At 46.1% G+C, this 20,284-nt stretch overlaps 1 protein-coding gene across 1 annotated transcript in view; it reads left to right on the top strand.

The window, feature by feature from the left end:
* SMU1 (SMU1 DNA replication regulator and spliceosomal factor) overlaps positions 1–19,231 on the top strand; it is a 67,409-nt gene extending 48,178 nt beyond the window's left edge. Inside the window, exons 10-12 of the mRNA XM_075337789.1 lie at positions 3,541–3,708; positions 3,885–4,037; positions 18,861–19,231. Coding sequence (XP_075193904.1) covers positions 3,541–3,708; positions 3,885–4,037; positions 18,861–18,959 — 420 coding nt within the window. The 3' untranslated portion in view covers positions 18,960–19,231. The remainder of the gene's footprint in view (positions 1–3,540; positions 3,709–3,884; positions 4,038–18,860) is intronic.
* Positions 19,232–20,284: the final 1,053 nt, after the last annotated feature.

Raw genomic sequence — 20,284 nt, forward strand, 5'->3', positions numbered from 1 at the left:
CATGCGCAGACAGCGGCTGTCAGCTGGATCCTTGTAAGCAGGGACGCTGACCTTGCTGCTGCGCTGTGGATCGGGGGAGAGTGAGTGCAGTAATCTGCACTTCTGGGGCGGCTGCGGCCTGCTATTTTTAGGCTGGGAAGAGTCCAATAACCATGGCTCTTCCCACCCTGAGAATACCAGACCCCAGCTGTCCGCTTCACCTTGGCTGGTGATCTAATTTGGGGGGGACCCCACGTTTTTTGTTTTTTTTTTTAAAAAAAAACGCCTGGGGAGCCCTCCAAATTGATTACCAGCCAAGGTGAAGCTGTCAGCTGTGGTTTGCAGGCTACAGCTGTCTGCTTTACCCTAGCTGGCTATCAAAAAAAGGGGCGACCCCACGTCGTTTATTTTAATTATTAATTTTTTGGGGGGCTAAATACAAGGCTAGGCACCCTTTAGTGCCACATGAAAGGCACTAAAGGGCGCCAGCTTAGAATATGCAGGGGGGTGGGACGTTATATATGTTTGACATCTATCCATTCATCCATTGTAGCATTTTAGGCTGTGCGCCCACAATCAGGGTTTGCAGCGTTTTGGGCGCAGAGTGTTTTCCCTGCGTCCATAGCGCTGCATTGTGCAGTAGAAGCACAGTGGAAGGATTTTTAGAAATCCTTTGCCCAATGTGCTTCTTTTCTCCGCAGCATAAACCGACCTGTGGTGCAGCTTCCCGAGCCTCAGCATGTCAATTTATGCTGCGGAGACAAGAGTGTTCTCTGCAGGTAGCATAGAGCTCCACAGCAGCCTGAACCCAAATCGTGGGCATGGGCAGCTGCGTTCTCCCGTGGACAACACTCACATCTCTGCAGGAAGGCTGACACTGTGTACTAGACGCCGTGTCGCTGGATCATGGCCACATAGCCTAAAAGTGAGAAATTTGTTGCTACAGCAACATTTTTGTGAAGTACCTGTGGATTCAAAATGCTTACTATACTCTTGAATAAAATCCAGTTTCCAAAATGGGGTCACTTGTGGGGGGTTTCTGCTGTATAGGTACCCAAGGGGCCCTGCTAATGTGACATGGTGCCCGCAATTTATTTCAACTTTTCTAAAATTCAAATGGTGCTCCTTCCATTCCAAGCCCTCCCATTTATCCAAACAGAGGTTTTTGGCCACATGGGGGGTATCCCTGTGCTCATAAGACATTGGATAACAACCTGTGGGGTCCACGGTTTGTTGTTGCCTCTTGAAAAAGTAAGAAATATGATGCTAAAGCAACATTTTTGTGAAAAAAATGAAAATTTTCAATATGGCAACCTAAGCTTATCAATTTCTGTGAAGTACTCTTGGATTCAAACTGCTCATTATGCACCTAGATAAAAGCCTTAAGGTGTCTTGTTTCCAGAATGGGGTCACTTGTGGGGGACCTCCACTGTTTAGGCACCTCAGGGGCTCTCCTAATGCAACATAGCGTCCGCTATTGATTCCAGCCAATTTTGCAGTCAAATGGCGCTCCTTCCCTTCCGAGCCCTGTCATGCGCCCAAACAGTTGATTTCCACCACATATAAGGTATCGCCAAACTCAGGAGAAATTGCACAATAAATTTCATGGTGATTTTTTTCCTGTTACCCTTGTGAAAAAAAAGCTACCTGGTTGAAATAACAATTTTGTGGTAAAATTTTATTTTTTTATTTTCATGGCTCAACGTTATAAAATTCTGTGAAGCACCTGGGGGTTCAGGGTTCTCACCAAACATCTAGATAAATTCCTTGAGGGGCCTAGTTTCCAAAATGGGGTCACTTGTGCGGGGTTTCTGCTGTTTAGGTACCTTAGGGGACCTCCAAATGCAACATGGTGCCCGCAATCTTTTTCAGCCAAATTTCCTTTCCAAAATTCAAATATTGTTCCTTCCGTTCCAAGCCCTCCCATTTGTCCAAACAAAGGTTTCAGACCACATGTGAGGTATCACCGCGCTCATAATAAAGTGGGTAACAAACATTGAGGTCACATTTTTGGAATTACCTCTTGATAAAGTGAGAAAATTGATGCTAAAGCAACATTTTTGAGAAAATTATTAAAATTTTCAATATGACAACGTAACGTTAACAAAATCTGTGAAGTACCTGTGGATCCAAAATGCTCACTATACCCCTAGATAGAAGCCTTGAGGGGTCTAGTTTCTAAAATGGCATCACTTGTGAGGGGTTTCTTCTGTTTAGGTACCTTAGCGGACCTGTAAATGCAACATGGTGCCCGCAATCTATTTCAGCCAAATTTGCTTTCCAAAATTCAAATATTGCTCCTTCTGTTCCGAGCCCTCCCATTTGTCCAAACAGAGGTTTCTGACCACATGTGGGGTATCAGTGCGTTCATAACAAAGTGGGGAACACGTTTTGTGGTCCATTTTGTTGTGTTATTTCTTCTAAAAGTGAATAAATTTGGGTTAGAGCAACATTTTTAGGTAAAATTTAATTTTTGCTTTTTTCATTCCACATTTGCTTTTGTTCATGTGAAGCACCTGAAGGGTTAATAAACTTCTTGAATGTGGTTTTGAGTACTTTGGGGGGTGCAGTTTTTAGAATGGTGTCACTTTTGGGTATTTTCTGTCATCTAGGCCTATCGAAGTCACTCACTTCAAATATGATGTGGTCCCTAAAAAAATGGTTTTGTAAATTTTGATGTAAAAATGAGAAATCGCTGATAAACTTTGAACTCTTCTAACTTCCTAACAGAAAAAAATTTTGTTTCCAAAATTGTGCTTATGTAAAGTAGACATGTTGGAAATGTTATTTATTAACTATTTTGTGTCACAGAAATCTCTGGTTTAACGGTATAAAAATTCAAAAGTTGAAAATTGCTAAATTTTCAAAATTTTTGCCAAAATTCAATTTTTTTCATAAATAAACGCAAAAAATATTGTCCTAAATTTGGTACTAACATGAAGTCCAATATGTGACGAAAAAACAGTCTCAAAATCACCAGGATCCGTTGAAGCGTTCCAGAGTTATAACCTCATGAAGTGACACTGGTCAGAATTGCAAAATTTGGTCTGGTCATTAAGGTGAAAATTAGCTCCGTCACTAAGGGGTTAATATTAGTTGTTGTTGTTGTTGTTATTTATTTACTATTAATAATAATAATAATAATAATAATAAATTATGGTACCTTCCCCTCTCATAGCATTATGGGTGGGTTTTAGCCATTTGTGTTATTACTTACTTAGGCGCCCAAGACCTTTTTGCTGGTTCAGCCGTTGTCCTTCCTTGGAACACGTTTTTGGGCACTCACAACTGCATGCTGGGACCACACCAAAGACCTGTCATTTTCTTTACATCACAATTTTGCTTTTATTAGTCATTTAGACACTTATTTTTGTCGATTTTTCAACTGACCACTTCTTACCTAATATATCCCTCTATAGACAGCAGTGTTGTGGGATAATCAATATTATTCCCTTGATTATTTCAGGCTATAATTGGTGTTGTTTCAGCTAATGCCATATTAATTTCTGAATCTTGTATAACGCTTGATTGTCTCACCATTAAATTTATTTATTAATCCAGGTTTGGAACGTAAAGACCACAGAATGTGCCAATACATTCAAGTCCCTTGGCAGCACTGCTGGAACAGACATTACCGTAAACAGTGTTATCCTTTTGCCGAAAAATCCCGAGCACTTTGTTGTGTGTAACAGATCAAACACTGTGGTGATTATGAACATGCAAGGACAGGTAAGAGTTAAAGTGCTGGAACATGGGTACTATGGGAGCTGCTTTTATCTAAAGAATGAGTAGTAGACATTTGGTTATAACCTAAGCTCTAGGAACGATGAGTTATGGATTGTTCTGGATATGTTGTAACACAAAACTGTAAGCTAATTGTAACTTTTCCATTTAATGCCGCATAGATTGTAAGAAGCTTCAGCTCCGGTAAGAGAGAAGGTGGTGACTTCGTGTGCTGCACATTATCGCCCAGAGGAGAGTGGATTTACTGTGTAGGAGAGGATTTTGTGCTCTACTGTTTCAGCACAGTCACTGGCAAACTGGAGAGAACTTTAACTGTAAGTGAAGACTCTTGTGGCCATGCCATTATTGTAAAATATGAGCACTGTTGTCCATTGTCTAAATCAGTGCTCAATAGTTATTTCTTTTTCATTATCAATATCTTTCCCATTACTGTTCTAAGCTACAGAGAATGTCACAGCCAGTGTCACTATTAGGGCTCGATTCCACTTGTGCATAGCTTCCGATGTGAGAGCATTGGAAGCGATATGCCATTGACCCTCTGCTGTGAGGTCATGCGACTGTGCTGTGATCTTGCAGTCGTATCACAGCTGCGGAGAAGAGGGGGTCAGTACTTTCTCCCTATCTCTGTGTACATCACACTGCGGTCGGATAGCATGCGAGTGCAGTGCGATGTTTCACACGCAGCCATAGACCTGTATGGGTTGTTATGTGTGTGTGTGAGCCGAGACTCGCTGCCAAACGCAGCATGCTGCGATTCATTTCTCATGCCAACATGGCATGTGAAATTATTAATCACAGATGAACACTGCCCCATAGTTTTGCACTGGTGCGAGTGCAATCTGATCTTTTATACGCAAAACGCAAGTGGATCCGAGGACTTATGCTATCACTTCACTATAAGCTATCTGGATGTTGTCATAAGAAGCTTACAGCAAATGTGAAAGACCTTGTAGTTCTAAAGCAGTTTCACACCTGAATATTAAGGCTATTTGCGCACGTTGCATCTTTGTGGTGACAACAAAGATGCACATTTTTGGTCCCTAAAAAACGCTCCCTTGGCATGCATTTCTTGCTGCGTTTTACGGCGTTTTTTACAGCGTTTTTTTGCCCAGTGTGTTTAAGTCAAATCTATTAACTGGAAGGGCTCAAAAACGCTGGCAAAAATACAGAAAGAATTGACATGTTTCATCTTTGTGATCACCTCAAAGACGCAGCCAAAAAAAACTGCACTGTGCGGACAGCAAAAATGAAATGTTATAGACTTTGCTGGGGAAGGAAATGCATGCAGTTTTGGGACCAAAACTGCACAAAAATGCAGCGTGCGCACATAGCTTTACTTCTGCTCTATAGTATCAGAGACCTTGATCTCTTATGTGCCTTTTGTTACTACTAATCCCTGTCTCTACCTCCTTCCTAATGTTAGGGTGAACTCTTGACCAGAGATCACTAGTTGCCTAATGCCTGGCCTAATTGGTATAGACCAAGTGCATGCGTAAATAATTCACACCAGAGAGTCAGATATGATATCTCTTCTTGGTCACAGTAAAAATGGCAGCCAAAGAGATAGAGAAGAAGCATGCGTCCTTTTTATATAGGCTAGCGGCGTACACAAGTTCAGATATACCCATTTAGTGGGACAGTTCGTGGGCTAGCCAATGGGGAGATCAGTGTTGCTGTTGATGGGCGGGTCTGACTTCAGTGGAGGAATCCATGATGTTATATGATCTTTAGGTTGGTCTTCTAGCTTGACCAGGGGTCTTCCCTTATATGGTGGTCTTCGTACATCTGGACATTCCTTGCATTCCAAGCAAGGTGTGGAGAACAGGAAATGGCAGCCATCTTTAAATCGGTGTCGTGTATGATCTGAAACCTGAATTTTGTAATGCAAATCAACATATTTCCCACGATCTCTTGTCAAGAGGTTAATTAAGTATTTCATCTTTTGGCTCTCCTCAACACTATCTCTAGAGGGATGTGTTTCTGGGTCATTCCATGGTAACTTACGTTACATTCACGAGCCAAAACCGGAGTTAATAATGGCTACAGACAGTTCTCTGAAGGCATGCACAAAAATGAGTGAATGTATATTGTACATTGAACTATTCTCAATAGATTTCAACACAGTTTGATTGTTCAACAATAGAAATTAAATACAAAATACAATGTTATTGCTTGGTACCTTACGTTACACGAAAAGTAACGTAAGTTACCAAGCAATAACATTGTAATTTGTATTTAATTTCTATTGTTGAAAAATCAAACTGTGTTGAAATCTATTGAGAATAGTTCAATGTACAATATACATTCACTCATTTTTGTGCCTGCCTTCAGAGAACAGTCTGTAGCCATTATTAACTCCGTTTTTGGCTCGTGAATGTAAAGCAAGTTACCGTGGAATGACCCTTCTCATGCCGGGCAGCAGATTGTGCTGTGTCAGTAGCTCATAAGTGTTTTCTGTGAAAATGGGAAGTAATTTCAACAGGACCTTACATTTTGTAATTAAAGGGAACCTGTCAGGTCCAATATGCACCCAAAACCACGAGCAGTTCTGGGTGCATATTGCTAATCCCTGCCTAAACATCCCTGTATACACTAGCATAGATAGAGATATTTAGAAAAAGTATTTGTAAAGATCTTTTACCATATGCTAATGAGCGAGGGCACTAGCCCCCTGGGCATTAGTTCCCCTGGCTAGTCGGTTCCAATAACAGGTTAGTACACCCCTGTGGGCGTGCTATCATGTTAATGAATGAGCAGCGTCAGAGGATGATCCCACTCCCCTCTCCGCTGTAATCGCGTCTGATGCTGGATTTCGGCTCAGTGCTCATGACCCTGGAGTTTGGGTCATGCACACTACTTCAGTTTGAAGTCAGGACGTGTTCACCCGGCTTCAAAGTGCGAAACTCCAGGTTTCCAAGTTTTCAACTTTTAATGTTTACAAAAATATTCAAGATACAATTGTATACTAATTATTTCTATAGTGCCAATATATTCTGCAACGCTTTACAATTCAGAGGTTCATATAGAAACAAACATAAGTAATAGTTATTGAAGATACAATAATTAAAGCAAAAATAAAGCCAACCTTTCTCCTGAGAGCTTACAATCTCCAATGGAGTGACGTGGGGGTTACACAAAGTTCAAATAGTTATTTACAACGGTCCAACCATCTTTTAAAAATGGGGGATAGATAAAGCTGCATGAACCAGTCATCAGCCAATCTTTGTAATGCATGTGGTATAATCAATAGGGTCATTCCACATCAAGTGGACCAGTTTTAAAAATCGTCCCCACTCGACCTTCTCCGATTTTGTTGAAAATTTATAAGGATGTACATGTATGTTTGAAAAGAGGTTCTGTAAATTGTTAGGGCCAGATCTCAAATACATTGGGCACTGTTGACCTTTCACTGGAGGCCCCCCAAGCCTGCGGCTTCAGCTAAGAGGATTTTGCAAACTTTGGCACATAGCCATTAGAGTTCTAGACTGGCTATGATGCTGAAATTTGGCATACTAGCTCAACTTTTGCTGCTAAACACGATAAAATTATTACCGGCTATGACAAAACAATATTTCGGCCGCAATTTTGTGTCAAAGTAGCTTGTAAAACGCCTCGCATAAAATTTATGCCCATCGGCCATGGCTCCTAGGCGATGGGGCTGCCAGTTCTCGAAAGACAGCATTATTACAATTCTTAATAGGATTAGAATACCAATTCTTAGTGAATTGGTTTTGGTATAACCACCATGGACCAACGCAAGGGTTTGAGTAGTGCAGTTACCATTCATTGCGTATTAATAAATAACACCAAGTTCAGTGGCATTTTTCTTTTCTTAAACTGAGAGACTCCAAAAAAAAATTACAATGATCCTTGTAGAGAAAAATGTGCTCTTTATAATATCAGAATTAATATATTTTAGGGGTACCCTTTTTGAGAAATTTGACCTAAAAATAGGTAAAATTCGGGTTTAAGTTAGTCATCATATGTGGGTGTGAATATTTCCACAAATACATATGCTTTGACCGTGATATTGCAGCAATGCAAAGTCATGTAGATGTTTGGTGTACAGGGCAAAGCACCCGTTACTATTGGTTTTTGGTCTTGAGTTATATGTGGGCAAAGTTAGGCATAAATTTTATGCGAGGTGTTTTACAAGCTACTTTGACACAGAATTGCGGCCGAAATATTGTTTTGGCATAGCCGGTAATAATTTTATCGTGTTTAGCAGCAAAAGATAGAGTTAGTATGCCAAATTTCAGCATCATAGCCAGTATAGAACTCTAATGGCTATGTGCCAAAGTTTGCAAAATCCTCTTAGCTGAAGCCGCAGGCTTGGTGGAACCTCCAGTGAAAGGTCAACAGTGCCCAATGTATTTTAGATCTGGCCCTAAAAATTTACAGAACCTCTTTTCAAACATACATGTACATCCTTATAAATTTTCAACAAAATCGTAGAAGGTCGAGTGGGGACCACTGGTCCACTTGACATGGAATGACCCAATATTGACTTAAGGTGCAAACGCACAGCTTTAGACCCCCTTCACACGCACGTGAAAAACACGTGCGTGTCTTACGTTCCGTTTTTCGGGTCCGTGTTCCGTTTTTTTGGGAGTTTCTCCGGTTCGTGTGACATCCGTGTGATGGCGTATGCTAGCCGTGTGTGTGTGTGTGTGTGTGTGGAATGTCCGTGTGTGCGTGAGATACGTACGTGTAATTTCCATGTGTTGTCCGTGTGAAATGTTCCGTGTGTGATGCACAATATCGATGCTACATGCCCGCTGATAGCAGACAGACAGTGACGTGCGATGAGAATGAACTCGGGTGAACTTCACCCGACTTCATTGTCATACCGCGGCTCTGTCTGTGTGTGGCGTACTGATTAGCGGTCACCCTTGAAGGACTCACTGGTGACAGCTAATCCCCTGAGTGACTGAAGTGAGCAGCGCAGTTAGTGCTGCTGCCACTCAGGCTACCCGCGGCTAGCTGGAGTCCTCCACCCGAAACCGCAACTCACCTGTGACTTCATCATCGTCACTCGGGCGACTTGCTGTCACAGTTGGAGGATCCAGCGGTGGCCGCGAGTAACCTGACTGACGTCATCGCTGATCATGCGATTCACTTCAGTTGCTGTGTGGTGCTGGCAAGAGCGGCGGTGTTCTACTGCAGCTCTTGTCAGCTTCATGTAGCAGAGCTGAGAGCGTTGCGGGACCTCTGTGGATTACACCGGACATGGAGGGGTTTTGGGGGTTTAATAAAGTGGTGAACGAGGGTGTTTTTTATTGTTTATTATTTCAAATAAAGGATTTTTTGACACTGTGTGTTTATTTACTTTAACTTACAGGTTAATCATGGAAGGTGTCTCGGGGAGACGCATGCCGTGATTAATCTTGGACTTAGTGGCAGCTCTGGGCTGCTGCCATTAACTACTTATTACCCCAATTTATTTATTTATTTTTTTACTGCTCGATATTGACACGCCCACCGGCAGCTGTGATTGATTGCCGTGAGACAGCTGTCACTCAGCGTGGGGGGGTGTCTCACTGCAACCAATCATAGGCGCCGGTGGGTGGGGAAAGCAATGAATACGAGATTGAATAATGGGCGGCCGGCATTTTCAAAATAGTAAAAGCCGCCGGAGCTTTTTTAACAGCTGTGTTGCGCCGCATCAGGGATCGGTGAGTATGAGAAAGGGGGAGAGACTGACCGACGGACTGAGGGAGATTGACTAACCTACACAGGAAAAAAAAGATTGACTGACATCGCTTCAAAAAAGCACAAAACGGACACTGACCAAACGGAGATACATCAGTGTCACATACGTGTGCTCACGGACCCATTGAGTTTAGTGGGTGCGTGTTCCGTGAGGAAAACGGACATGCATCTGTGTTTTACGGACAAACAAACGTATCGCACACACGCACCGTATGGAATAACGCACGTATAACTCCATACAATGATTAACATTGCAGTACGTGTGTCCGTGTCTCCGGTACGTGCAGGAACGAACCTAACACGTACCGGAGACACGTGTATGTGAAGGGGGCCTTAATTTGAGGTTAGTCACATCCTAATAAGGCTGGGGCCACACGGGGACTACTGCGATCCCCTTGCATGACACTCGGCTCATGCTGGCAGTACAGCAGAGCCGAGTGTCATGCGTGTGTCCTTGCAACTGAGGTCCGTTCGTGCGAGCAGACCTCAGCTGCAGGGGCCGGGCCGGCACACCGGTGTACCGCGAGTGCAGTGCGATTTTTCTCTCGCCCCATTCACTTGAATGGGTGCGAGAGAAAGAGTCTCGCATTACAATCGCAGCATGCTGCGATGGTTTTCTCAGTCCGATTAGGGCTGAGAAAATAATCGCTCATGTGCGCTGACACACAGGCTAGAATTGGTCCGAGTGGAATGCGATGTTTTATAGCACTCCACTCGCACTGTTTTTCTCGCCGTGTGGCTTAGGCCTTAGAGTAAGGGTTTCAGAATAACAGCTCTTTAGAGGAAACCTGTCACCACATTTTTCTCTATTAAACTAAAATAATCACCTTCTGCAGCTCCTGGGCTGCATTCTAGGAAGGTGCACCTTGGCCCTGACTCCCCTTCCAGACCCCAAAAATAACTTTAAAACTTGGCGTTTAGGTATGCTAATTACCTGTGTTGGCCATATGGGCGGGCTCATTTTCTGCTCCTGTCCCCCCTCCTGCCGCTGATCGCCGTCCTCCTTTTTTGATTGCTATATAATATGTAATTGATATTTAATATGTAGCTGCCTCTTTTTAAAGACCCCAAAAGTAATTTGACAATTATCTCAAAAGCTCCTTAAAGAAGTTGTCCAGTTACCAAAACTGATTTTTTTTTTTTTTTTCCTGATAAATCTTGCTAATATGTGCCTCTCCACACATCTATTATGTTTTTTCAGCAATATTACCTTTTATTGTGCTCTAGCAGTATATCCTCATTGCTGGCTCCAGCTCTGATGGGGTTAATCTCTCTTCTGACTTGCTGGGTTCAGTTCCTACAACTCCCATAATTCTTTGTGGCTCTAGGGCTGTATCTAACACACCACACCCACTGTGTCTAACACACCCACTCTCCTCTCCACCCAAACTCTCCTCCCTGCCTCTTCCTTGTGGATGCACTGAGAGCAATCACAATAGAGACAGCAGAAGCTTGCAGCTCTTCACAACCAGGGGAAGAAGCGTCTATCTTCTGCTTGTTCTCATATAGTTCTTTGTGAGTGTGTGTGTGTGTGTGTGTGTGTGTGTGTGTGTACAGAAATTAATTACCGTATTTTTCACTTTATAAGACGCACCTGATTATAAGACGCACCCCCAAATTTGGTGAAGGAATAGAGAATTTTTTAATAAATGGGGTCCGTCTTATAATGCCAGTGTCCGTCTAATTAGTAATATAGGGTATATGTCCCTCATAGCCCCCTCATCCTAAAATTAGCCACCTTAATCTGGATATGGCCACCTTATATTGAACACGTCCCCCAGTAACCGTTTGCGGGCCCACCGTTTGCGGGCCCACGGGCCCACCGTTTGCGGGCCCACGGGCCCACCGTTTGCGGGCCCACGGGCCCACCGTTTGCGGGCCCACAGGCCCACCGTTAGATATCGCCCCCATGTTGCTGCTTTTAGTAAAAATAAACTCCTTACCTTCTGCAGCAGTGTCCTGTCTGGTGTCACCCTCCTCGGGGTTGAGCTCCTCCAGTGTCTCCTGCACTTCCTACTTCCTGGTTCTAGTGCCAGTCATGTGATCGGGACAGCAGAGAGAGATATCTCTGCGTGCAAGATCACAGCAGCAGGAGGGAGACTGGGCAGACACGCTGGAGGAGGTGAGTAAAGAGTTTATTATTTTACTATGGGCAGCAGCATGGGGGCCATATCTAACACAGGGGGAGGGGGCATGTGTGATCAAAGGTAAGCACAGACAGATAATATGCGCAGCTCCACCAGCCCATCGCCGCGGTGCAGTTTCAGCACCACAGTGGTGGACAGCGGCTGTGCATATTATATGAGCGGGTGCAGGAGATTAAAGGCTGCCACCCGCAGCTTCACAAGCCTCTACCAACCTCCCCAGCACAGCTCCAGAGCGGCCTCCACCTCCCCTGGACCCTGCAGTATATAATCTGTATATTCGGTTTATAAGACGCACCCCCTACTTTCCCCAAATATTTGGGGGAACGAAAGTGCGTCTTATAAAGCGAAAAACACGGTATTAGCCGACGCAACATGTGAAAAAAATAATTGGGGGAAGGGAAAAAAATGAAGGGATCATGAGATTGCTTTTTCCCCTCTTGCCTAGTCTGGTTGTCGTCCGTATCATTCGTGTGGCATGCATTTTGCAGGCTACTTTCACATCAGCGTTTAAACGCAAACCGCATATGACCGGATCCTGTGGATTAAATGTGTAGCGCATGCAACCGTTATTTTACCGGATCCTTCTGCAGCGGGACACAGAATTTATCGGCCGGCACTGGAGTCAGCTGACTCCTGATCTCACAGCCCGCACACGCTGCAATCGATGCAGGTTAACAGCAGTCACTGCCTGCTGCCGATCACGTGTGACAGTGTGCGGGCTGTGTGGTATGGAGTTCAGCTGAGTTCAGATCAGCAGACTCCAGTGTCAGACGATCAGGCCGGGGCCACACGGGGATTACTGCGATCCCCTCGCATGACACTTGGCTCACGCTGGCAGTACAGCAGAGCTGAGTGTCATGCGACTGAGGTCCGACTGTGCGAGCGGACCTCAGCTGCGGGAGGCGGTCCGGCACTCAGGAGAGGCGGGCCAGCGCTGCGGAGGGGCGGGCGGGCCGGCACTGAGGAGGGGTGGGAGTTATTTCTCTCCCTCTCTCCTCCGTAGTCGGCTATTGCGATTCTCGCTCTGCACTCGCTGTACACCGATGTACCGTGAGGGCAGTGCGATTTTTCTCTCACCCCATACACTTGAATGGGTAAAAAAGAGAGTGTCTTGCATTACCGTTGCAGCATGCTGCGATTGTTTTCTCGGTCCGATAAGGGCTGAGAAAATAATCGCTCATGTGCGCTGATACACAGGCTAATATTGGTCCGAATGGAATGCGATGTTTTATCTCACTCCCCTCGCACCGTTTTTCTCGCCGTGTGGCTTAGGCCTTACTTGCTCTGTGTCCCCCTGCATCCATCGCAGCGTGTGCGGGCTGGAGTTCAGCTGAGTTCAGATCAGCTGACTCCAGTGCTGGACTGAACACAGGTGACATCACAGCCCGCACACGCTGCGATGTATGCAGGGGGACACATAACAAGCAATCGGCAGACACTAGAGTCATCTGATTACTTGTTCTGCTGGCTGTGTGGTCAGGAGTAGGCATGAGTGAGCAGTAAAATGCTCTGTCTGGTGCTCGATAGGCGAGACCCATGTCGATTTTCTTTTTTTTTTTTTTTTTTTTATATACAAGTTCATTAACAATAAATAAAAGAAAAACAAACAAACACATAACCCTAACCCTAGGGGTAAAAAAAAAAAAAGGTGTGGGCAGGTGGCATGCTGGGTAATAAGGGGCTATGTTTTACCAGCTGGTATAAAGCCCGAGATTCTTAATGTCAGGCCAAGTTTGACCCGGCCATTAAGAATCTATATATATAATTGCCTTATTCTGTCTGTCTGTCTGTCTTGCTCCAAAATTCTGTCGTTACCGCGACAAGCTTCTCATTGCCGCTCGCCTCGCCTCGGCTCCGCCCCCCCCGCACGGATTGGCCGCTCACTCAGGCTCCGCCCCCACACGCATTGGCAACTCGGCCACGCCCCGCCCCCCTCACGCATTGCATGCCCGCCCCCCGCACGCATTCCCCGAACCGACACGGAGCCCCGACTCCCAGGTGAGTGCTGTACCCCTGGGAGCCCACACCAGCGTACGCCGGCAACCCAGCCGACACATACCCTCGCATTGCTGGGGTTGCCGGCGTACGCTGGTGTGGTCTCCCGTGCGATCGTGTGTGTGCGTGTATGCGATCGGGTGTGTGCGTGTATGCGATCGGGTGTGTGCGTGTATGCGATCGGATGTGTGCGTGTATGCGATCGGATGTGTGCGTGTATGCGATCGGATGTGTGCGTGTCGGTAGAAGGCAGAGGAGCACGGCGTGCAGCACAGCTGCTGGGACCGCCTACCGGAGGGCACAGGCAGAAGTGGGGTGTGCGTGTATACTGTCTGATGTGTGACTGCAGCACGATGGGGGGTGCGCAGCATGGGGGATGGAGCACGATGGGGAGTGCGCAGGATGGGGGATGGAGCACGATGGGGAGTGCACAGCATGGGGGATGGAGCACGATGGGGAGTGCGCAGCAAGCGGGATGGCGCACGATGGGGGATGCGCAGCATGGGGGATGGAGCACGATGGGGAGTGCGCAGCATGGGGGATGGAGCACGACGGGGAGTGCGCAGCATGGGGGATGGAGCACGACAGGGAGTGCGCAGCATGGGGAATTGAGCACGACAGGGAGTGCGCAGCATGGGGGATGGAGCACGACAGGGAGTGCGCAGCATGGGGGATGGAGCGCGACAGGGAGTGCGCAACATGGGGGATGGAGCGCGACGGGAGGTGCGCAGCATGGGGGATGGAGCGCGATGGGGGCTGCGCAGCATGGGGGATGGAGCACGATGGGGGGTGCGCAGCATGGGGGATGGAGCGCGATGGGGGCTGCGCAGCATGGGGGATGGAGCACGATGGGGGGTGCACAGCATGGGGGATGGAGCACGATGGGGGGTGCACAGCATGGGGGATGGAGCACGATTGGGAGTGCGCAGCATGGGGGATGGAGCACGATAGAGACTGCGCAGCATGGGGGATGGAGCACGATGGGGGGTGCGCAGCATGGGGGATGGAGCGCGATGGGGGCTGCGCAGCATGGGGGATGGAGCACGATGGGGGCTGCGCAGCATGGGGGATGGAGCACGATGGGGGGTGCACAGCATGGGGGATGGAGCACGATTGGGAGTGCGCAGCATGGGGGATGGAGCACGATAGAGACTGCGCAGCATGGGGGATGGAGCACGATGGGGGGTGCGCAGCATGGGGGATGGCGCACGATGGGGGGTGCGTAGCATGGGGGATGGAGCACGATGGGGGTGCGCAGCATGGGGGATGGAGCACGATGGGGGTGCGCAGCATGGGGGATGGAGCACGATGGGGATGCGCAGCATGGGGGATGGATCACGATGGGGATGCGCAGCATGGGGGATGGAGCACGATGGGGATGCGCAGCATGGGGGATGGAGCACGATGGGGGGTGCGCAGCATGGGGGATGGAGCACGATGGGGGTGCACACCTCCCCCCAAAACACACACACACACTGCCACACGCGCACTGCACAACACACCACACACACACTTGGAACCACAAACACCGCCCTACACAGACACCCACACACACAGACAACGCCGCACATACACAACACCCAACACACAAACACCGCAGCATACACAAATATACGCACATACCGCGCAACACACACACATTGCACAAAACATACCTCCCCCAAAACACACACACGCACCCCACACCCACACAAACCGCGCAACACACACAGCACCGCACACAGACAACACTGCAGACACACAGCGCTCCACAAACAACGCAACGCACACACAGCGCTCCACACAAACAACACCGCTCTCACACACCCCCACCCAGACAACACCCAGAACATTTACAGCCCCTACACAAACACTTGGCAACTACACACAACAACATCTATATATATATATATAACAAAAATCATACATTAACTACACAATAAATTCTAGAATACTTGATGCGTTAGAATCGGGCCACCTTCTAGTCTCTAATAAAGGGTTAAAAAAAAAATCACAGATAAAAATACTTTATTAGAAATAAATACATAGACACATTAGGGACTCCATGTTTATTACTCCCTCTCACCCCTCCACGATCGAGAGATTTCTGTACTGACCATGCCAGAAGAGGGAGGGAAAAGAGAGGGGGAGAGAAGAGGGGGGGGGGGAAGAGGGGAGAGTATGGGGGGAGGGAGAGGTGCTCTGTCACCAACTTGCTCCACTCTGGGACTTGTTGTGCAGGTGAGAGTGGAGACAGTTGCTACTATGCAGCAGGAGTCAGAGTGGAGACAGTTAGTGACATGTATCATCCGGTCACCTGCACAAGTCCCAGAGTGGAGCAAGATGGTGACATGTAGCATCCGGTCACCTGCACAAGTCCCAGAGTGGAGCAAGATATTGACATATAGCACACTATGTGTCAGAGCAGAGCATGTCACCAACTGTCTCCACTCTGGGACTTGTTGTGCAGGGGAGAGTGGAGAAAATTGCTACTATGCAGCAGAAGTCACCGAGTGGAGACAGTTAGTGACATGTATCATCCGGTCACCTGCACAACAAGTCCCAGAGTGGAGACAGTTAGTGACATGTAGCACACTATGTGTCAGAGCAGAGCATGTCAGGGTCTCCACTCTGGGACTTGTTATGCAGGTGACAGAGTGGAGCAGATTGGTCCCATGCAGCATCCGGTCACCTGTGCTTGCTTGTAGGAGCACATGATCACACTGCCGACACCGCAGGCTTTCGTGACAGCTGAGCACAGCGGGCGGATAGTGTGATCACATACTTACGTGACAGGGGGGATTTCAGCTGAAGAAACCCCCCTCTGCACTCCACACTGGTGCCCCGTACCTCCCACAGCTGACCGATGGTAAGCGGCGCGCTCTGTCTTCACCGCTCCACACTAAAGCTCTCCGGATCCTCCCCTCGAGGCTGGGCTGTGACGTGCGATAGTCCCCGCCACAGCCCAGTCAATCAGTGTGAGTGGCGCCAGCATCCTCTGACGTACCCGTTAAGTTTGAGAGCCCGGAATTGACGAGACCTAAGAGGATACTAGCGGCCGCAGCACCAGGGGGTCATGTGACTGGCACTGAGCATGCAGGATAGCGCCGCTCAGTGCTAGAACTGGAAATAGAAGCCAATGGAGAAAACTCCTATAATAGTAAGTAACACTCATTGAGAAAATAAAAAAATGGGTGAACCACCCCTTTAATGGGCTGCTTGAGCTATTCTCTTTAATTAATCCATCATCAATTAATTAAAGTGGCAAAAAGTCTGGAGCTGATTCCAGGATTGGCATTTGCATTTGGAAGCTGCTGCTGTGAACCCACAACATATGGTTAAAGGAGCTCTCAATGGAAGAGAAGCAGACCATCATTAGGCGACAAAAAAAAAGAAATCCATCAAAGAGCAGAAATGTTAGGGGTGGTCAAATCAATAACTTGGTACATTCTGCAAAAAATAGCGCAGTGGTGAGTTTGGGCACGCAAAATGGCCTGAACAACCACAGAAGACAACAGTGGTGGATGATTGCAGAATCCTTTCCATGGTGAAGAAAAACCTCTTCACAACATCCACCCAAGTGAAGAACACTCTCCAAGAAGTAGGTGTTTCTGTATCTAAGGGGCACTTTGCACACTACGACATCACAAGCCGATGCTGCGATGCCGTGCGCGATAGTCCCCGCCCCCGTCGCAGCTGCGCTATCATGGTGATAGCTGCCGTAGCGAACATTATCGCTACGGCAGCTTCACATGCACTCACCTGCCCTGCGTCGTCGCTCTGGCCGGCGAACCGCCTCCTTATTAAGGGGGCGGGTCGTGCGGCGTCATAGCGATGTCACACGGCAGTCGGCCAATAGAAGCAGAGATGAGCGAGACGTAAACATCCCGCCCACCTCCTTCCTTCCGCATAGCCGGCGTGAGCCGCAGGACACAGGTAGGAGATGTTCCTCGCTCCTGCGGCTTCACACACAGCGTTGTGTGCTGCTGCAGGAACGAGGAACAACATCGTAACATTGGTATTTCCCAATTAATGGAAATGACCGAGGCTACACCAATGATATGATTACGACGCTTTTGCGCTCGTTAATCGTATCATAAAGAATTTACACACTACGATGTCGAGAGCAACGCCAGATGTGCGTCACTTTCGACTTGACCCCACCGACATCGCACCTGCGATGTCGTAGTGTGCAAAGTGCCCCTTAGTCTACTATAAAGAGAAGACTTCATGGGAGCAAATACAGAGTGTCCACCACAAGGTGCAAACCTCTAATCAGCCTTAAAAATAGAAATGCCAGATTAGTCTTTGCCAAAATAAAAAATCTAAAAAAAAAATTGAGCCCAGTTCATGAATAGCATTCTTTGAACAGATGAAACGAAGATCAACCTGTAACAGAGGGAAGGGCAGAAGAAACTATGGAGAAGACTTGGAACAACTCATGATCCAAAGCACACCATATCCTCTGTAAAACATGGTGGAGGCAATGTGATGGCATGGCCATGCATGGGTTCCAATGTCACAAAGTCACTAGTGTTTATTGATTGATATAAAAGACAGAAGCTGCGAGCCAGCGTTCAAAGGAGATTGTGATTTTTATCTATACATAGCATTGCTGATGCACTGCTCTGTATAGCACAAGCGATCGGACGATCGCAGCTTCAAGTCTCCTAAGGGGATTAGTAAATACAGTAAAAGTTTAAAAAAAAAAAAAAAAAAAAACATGAAAAGAGAACACAAGTTCAATTTGCACCTCTTTTGTCATATTGAAAATAAAAACATATACCCATATTTAGTATTGTTGCGTTTATTAAAGTCTGATCTATCAAAATATAAAATTAAGTAATTGGATCAGTAAAGGGCGTAATGAGAAAAAAATATAACCAGCAAAAATTTCTTTTTGGCCACCGGAACATTGCAATGAAATGCAATAACAGGCGATCAAAATATCGTATCTACCCGAAACTAATATCAGTAAAAATTTCAGCCAAAGTTGCAAAAAAATAAGCTCTCCCTTGTACTGCTATGGGGACAGAAAAATAAAAAAATATTGCTCTTGGAGTAAGGGGAAGGGAAATTGAATATGCAAAACCAAAAAAATCGCAAGGTAGTGAAGGGGATAATGAGCAAAATTAACCTCAGTTTTATTGATTCGGCCCTCCACAACAGTCATGGTCTCTTTTGGCCCCTCATGAAAATGAATTGCCCACGCATATTGTAGACTATACTGCAACACACCCTCCCCCCAATGTATGATTTTGGCAATAATTTACGTTTTCGTGACATTGTTCTTTTCTTGTCTAGGTGCATGAGAAAGATGTCATTGGAATTGCCCATCATCCTCACCAAAACTTGATTGGTACCTACAGTGAAGATGGCCTTCTAAAACTCTGGAAGCCATAATAAGAAAACCATCTGGTCTTGTGGAAAGAGACTTTTTTTTTTTTTTTTTTTTATAGATGACAATAGTATTGAATTGTGTTTGCGATTGTGTTTTGTTTTTTTTCTTAGGCAATACACAGCTAATGTGAATATTTTATGTCCAACTATACATTACATTTTTTTTTTTTTTTTGTTTTTTAAACTTCTGAATGAATATGAATACAAATGATCAATTTGCTAAGGTCCTTTCATCATTTTTAACATGGGAAAATATATTTAAAAAATGTAACCAATTCGAAGTTGTCAGTTTTCTTGTCTTCAGATGTATGCGTGTCTACCCCAGATTAGCAACATAAAAAATGCATGCATAGCGTGATGTATGTCATCACTTTTTTTCAGAAATGTTATGTTCTCCTGAAAAATTAAAACCATCAAATTTATCTCAAGTTAGGGGACCTGGCAGTTGGGCCGTCTATTCCGATCTGAGCACATTTCGTGTACTATGAGTCATATCAAACTGTCAAATACAATTTAACATACTAGGGCTTGGATGACATGTCCATGAAAACATAGACCGTGCTCTGATTGGAATAACTACCCTACAGCCAGGTTCTCTGAGCTGTGTGAACTACTCTAAATATGCCTAATGAGACTGCTAGTTCAGGTCAGCAGATTTGAACACTGCTCACGTTTTACGGGCAAGTTAAAAAGGTTGTCCATTTACAAAACTTTTTTTTCTCTCCTAAATCTTGCTATTATGTGCCTCTCCACACAACTGTTGTTATTTCAGCTCTAGCAGCACATCCTCATTGCTAGCTCCAGCTCTGATGGGGTTAATTCTCTCTCCTGAATTTCTGGGTTCAGTTCCTACAACTTCCATGATTCTTTGCGTGGGCTGTAGGACTGTATCGAACACACCCACTCAGCACTCCACTCAGCTCCTCCCTTCTCTCTTCACTGTGTCAGCATGTTATGGAAGCACTGACGGAGATCACAACAGTGACAGCAGCAGTTCCAAGCTCTGCACAACCAGGGGAAGAAAGCGTCTATCTTCTGCTTGTTCTCATATAGGGTGTGTGTGTGTGTGTGTGTGTGTGTGTGTGTGTGTGTGTGTACACAGAAATTATGATTAGGCAGTGCAACATGTGAAAAAAATGAATAATTGGGGAAAAAAAATGATGGGGTCATGAGATTTGCTTTTTCCCCCTCTTGCCTAGTCTCTGTGTGTCGTCCGTATCATCCGTGTGGCATGCATTTTGCAGGCTACTTTAACTTAAAGTGAACCACGGGCGCCCAGGGGCGGCGTCCTGAGGTTTGAAATCCAGCGTTCGGGGGCGGCGTAAATC

The sequence above is a fragment of the Anomaloglossus baeobatrachus genome, chromosome 1 (genome assembly GCF_048569485.1).
Source record: "Anomaloglossus baeobatrachus isolate aAnoBae1 chromosome 1, aAnoBae1.hap1, whole genome shotgun sequence".
Classification (NCBI taxonomy): Eukaryota; Metazoa; Chordata; class Amphibia; order Anura; family Aromobatidae; genus Anomaloglossus; species Anomaloglossus baeobatrachus.